The sequence below is a fragment of the Octopus bimaculoides genome, chromosome 14, assembly GCF_001194135.2.
Source record: "Octopus bimaculoides isolate UCB-OBI-ISO-001 chromosome 14, ASM119413v2, whole genome shotgun sequence".
NCBI lineage: Eukaryota > Metazoa > Mollusca > Cephalopoda > Octopoda > Octopodidae > Octopus > Octopus bimaculoides.
In genome coordinates this window covers 48,615,052-48,619,690 of record NC_068994.1, presented here as the reverse complement: position 1 = coordinate 48,619,690, position 4,639 = coordinate 48,615,052, and the positions used below count along the sequence as shown (strand labels likewise).

General features: G+C 38.4%; 1 protein-coding gene across 1 annotated transcript in view; it reads right to left on the bottom strand.

Moving 5' to 3' along the window:
• The window catches only part of LOC106870475 (transcription factor 21-like), a 1,999-nt gene extending 1,028 nt beyond the window's left edge, over positions 1-971 (bottom strand). The window contains exon 1 of the mRNA XM_014916581.1: positions 678-971. Within this exon, the coding sequence (XP_014772067.1) occupies positions 678-971 (294 nt within the window). The remainder of the gene's footprint in view (positions 1-677) is intronic.
• Between the last annotated feature and the right edge of the window lie 3,668 nt (positions 972-4,639).

Here is a 4,639-nt window from a genome sequence, read left to right as displayed (position 1 = left end):
AGAGAGAGAGAGAGAGAAAGAGAGAGATAGAGAAAGAGAGGACATAGACAAAGAGTTTACGACAAATCCAGCACTAATACAATTTTAGTTTTACATCTGTTATATCATAAGAGTGACATGATAAGCACAAACCCACACGAATCATAATATAGCTGTACCTAGCTTGATTGAAAACAAAACTGTGTAGCTCTATTAAAGAATCATACGTCGCAGATGAGCACCGCATACAAAGGACTACAATGTAGACAATGGCACAGAATGTGACAGCGGTGGGGTATCCCAGTGTCATAACCTGGATGCGGCCCGACACCCTTAGTGCGTAAGGAGTTAAGAGCCAACACTTGCATGACAGGGAGGAGCTTCTTTGAAGACCTTCTGCTGTTTGGCTCTCCCCAGAGTTTCTTACAATCATTATTCTTATAATTTTTGCCGTCATGTCTTGGAGAAAAACGTTTCTCGTGTTTCGGACTGATTTTGGCCTCTTCAGTGAAATATAACTTTGTTCCGTACATATATAATATCTGAAAAAATGCTAAATTGACATGGTCGGAATACCTTCAGTCATACGTCTGCTGGATTAAGGATAATTCGAGGCTAAACAACAGCAACAATAACAACAAAAACAACAGCATAAAACCAACAACAATAACAACAACGACGAGGTAAAGCGGACTCACCAAATTGATTGGATGTATATATCCGTGCTGCGGTGTTTCCACTTCTTCTGTGTCTAAGATTTGCCGGAGATGTGCGATATAACTGGCAGCCAGACGTAAAGTGTCCAATTTAGATAATTTAGTGTCCGGTGGTACCCACGGTAGAGTGGTTTTTAGTTTGGAAAAAGCTTTGCTTAGAACCCTCATGCGCGCTCTCTCACGAGCGTTGGCTGCATTTCTCTGAAGGGGTTTATGTTTCGGAGATTGAAATCCTAGTTCATTGTCAAATTCCATTTCTTTCCTTTTCCGGGGCATTATGGCCCCCGCTTAATAAAGATTACAGATTTGGTTCGGAGTATACTCCAGGAGACACACGGATATACGAGCAAAATAAATATGTGAATAAATATGTTATGAACTGTGGGAAATATCTGTTGGTATTGAATAAACGGGGCTTCGGTATAGTTTCGGCCTCGAATTTTCTAGAAAAAGAAGAAAAAGTATTAATCAAAATTTGTCCATCGATAATATTTCAAAATATATATAATAAATAAGTAAATAAATAAATAATACTTGGCATGGCTGTGTGTGTAAGAAGCTCGCTTGGTAACCACGAAGATTCGGGTTCAGCCCCACTGCGCGGCACTTTGGGTAAGTGTCTTTTACTACAACTGCGGATCGATCAATGCTTTGTGAGAATTTGGGAGACGGAAAGTTTATGGAATCCCGTCGTATATGTGTTTGTGGGTGTGTTTGTGTGTGTACTTGTGTTTGTTCCACCGCCATTGCTTGACAGCAGGTGTTGGTTTGCTTACGTTATCGTAACATAGCGGTTTGACAATAAGACACCGATAGACTTAGACTATGACTAAGATACCAGACAAAAAGATGCCCCAGCTTAGCCACTCCCCAATGATTAAACCAAGCAAGAAAAATAATGCCTTCGAATTTTGGCACAAGGTCAGCAACTTCTGGGCGGTTGTGGGGTGGATAAGTCGATTACATCGATACAAATGGTCAATCGGTTCTTATTTTATCGACTCCGAAAGGATAAGTCGACCTCGGCGTAATTTGAACTCAGAATGTAAAGACGGACGAAATACTACGAAGCATTTTGCCCGGCGTGTTAATTATTTTTATTTCTTTACTTCCCACAAGGGGCTACACACAGAGGGGACAAACAATGACAGACAAACGGATTAAGTCGATTATATCGACCCCAGTGCGTAACTGGTACTTATTTAATCGACCCTCGAAAGGATGAAAGGCAAAGTTCACCTCGGCGGAATTTGAACTCAGAACGTAGCGGCAGACGAAATACCGCTAAGCATTTCTCCCGGCGTGCTAACGATTCTGCCAGCTCACCACCTTAAAACTAGTAAAAATAATGGCATGATGTTTTGGGAACCTGGGTTGTTGTAGAATAAATTCATGTCAGGCCTAATCGAGCAAAATGGTTGAGAATCACTGGTCCAGAGGAATAGAGAATGTTTATCCCCGGATACATGATAAGAAAGAAGCCTCTCGATAGTCGTCAACCAGCTAGAAATATAAACCAAATCTTCCTCAAATTTTACTTTACCGTCATAAAAAAAAAACAAAAACAGGTGAATACTAAGCAGGCCTCGTAATCTGGGATTATCTTCCTGGTGTTGCTCTATACAGTCAGAGTGATTATCTTCAGGAGCTTCCTGTTTAGTGAGGTGATAATAATGACCTTACATCTTGATACTACAACAACGATTAATATGGGGGAAGGCATAACGTATTGTGTACTGGTATGGCTGTGTGGTTGAGAAATTTGATTAGCAACTATGTGGTCTCAGTTTCGATCCTAATACACGGAACATTGAGCAAGTGTCTTCTACCATAACTTCGGGTCGACCAAAGACTTCTGAGTAGAATTTGGAGGCGGAAACTGTATTGAACCCTTTGCCAGGTTTATTATCACTACCTGGTCCTTTAGCTGAGTTTGATCTGTTCTATGGATTGGGGACAGGCATCTAGGGATAAACATTCTCTATTCCTCTAGACCAGTGATGTTTTGGCTTATAGATCCCTTTGGTTGCTATTATACTCAACTGGACCTTCATAGCCGTCCGACGTATATAAAAAGAAATGATGCTACTGTTTTATTTTTTTATAATCAAATACTACTCTTTGATCTTCTTTTTTTTTACTTGCTTCAGTCATTTGATTGTGGCCATGCTGGGACATCGCCTTGAAGAGTTTTAGTCGAACAAATCGATCACAGGAATTTTTGCCTAACCAGTGGTGGGGGACAAACATAGGCATACACACACATCCACACACACATACATGTATATATATATATATGATGGGTTACTTGCAGTTTCTGTCTACCAAATCCACTCGCAAGGCTTTGCTCAAAGGAACACCCAGTGGGACTGAACCCGGAACCATGCGGTTGGACTTCTTATCATACAGACACACCTTATTAGGAATTTTGTAAAAAAAAATTTAACGATTTTGTGCATTGCAGAAGTATAAGCAATTTATTGCAAATATATTTTAACAACAAAATCTTCTGTGAAGCCCCTCCCCCCCAGGGCCATATGGACTCCGCTTGAGAACCGCTGCTTTAGTTTGGCACAGAGGCTCTGAATAAGTGATTAAAAAAAAATTAGTTCTTGCTTCATCCTATCCATCAAAAGTCGACTTCAGTGGGATTTGAACTCGCAGCGAAGAAAAAAGAAAACGAGTTTGAATTAAAAAAAATAAAATAAAACAATAAAAGCAATAAGGTCGTTGTTGTTTGCGACAAATACAAGAACCTATTTATTCTGAGACAAAGATATATCGACTTGTCATTTGCCACGCCTATTCTTAATGAGAAGGCAATGTTTTTTAACCTTTAAATGTTTTTCCCCAATACTCAGTGATACATCTTAATCTATGTCACAAAGAGTGAGTGGTATATCTTAATATATGTCGCAACGAGTCATATGTCTTAATTCATGTCACAACGAGTTAATTTATCTATTATCAAATGTTTGAAGTCTTCCTTTTTTAAAATTTTATTTACGTTAAATGATGATCAAATCGGTAGAGCAAAATGACTGGTAGCAATAATATTTCTTTTCTCTTTTTACTTGTTCTGATCATTGGACCGTGGCCATGCTGGGGCACCGCCTTGAAGGATTTAGTCGAACAAACAGACCCCAGTATCTTTTTTGCCGAACTGTTAAGTTAGGCGTTACATAAACAAACCAACACCGGTTGTCAAGCAGCCGTGTGGGATAAGCACAAACAACCCCCACACATTCATGCACACACGCGCGCGCGTACGAACACACACGTGTGTGTGTATATATATTTACATATATATACATATACATATACATATATATATATATATATATATATATATATATATATATATATATATACATATCTTGATTATCTGTCTATCTATTTATCTATCTATCTATCTATCAATCATTGCTATAATGTTAAACTGTAGTATGTCCAAATTTGGCCAAATGCGTTCTTTTTCAATATTTAATTTTGCTTGCAATAGCCGTTTTTTGGTCAAACTATCGTATCTCCAGCTGCCAAAATATGAGAATTGTCAAAGTGTAGAACAATGGCTTAGCATTTTGCAAAAGTGTAGTAAGTCCCACATAAGAGAGTTTTGCAGAAATATTTCTGATTGAAAATATCATACATGCATGGAGTTACGATTTCCTGCACCCAACAAAGTATTATTGTTGAGCTGAAACTGTTGCTAATGTAAAAAGAAATGGAATGGTAAAACTATTTCTTCGTTTCCTGAAAACGCAACGTTTTGGATGTACGACACTTTTGCACGATAGCAACAATACGTGTGTGTGTGTGTGTGTGTGTGTGTGTGTGTGTGTGTATTGTGAATAGCCACCTTAATAATAATAATAATAAATGGGTAAAGAAACTTATGGCCATCCCTGCATATATATACATTAAAAAAAAAATTTTTTTATTAT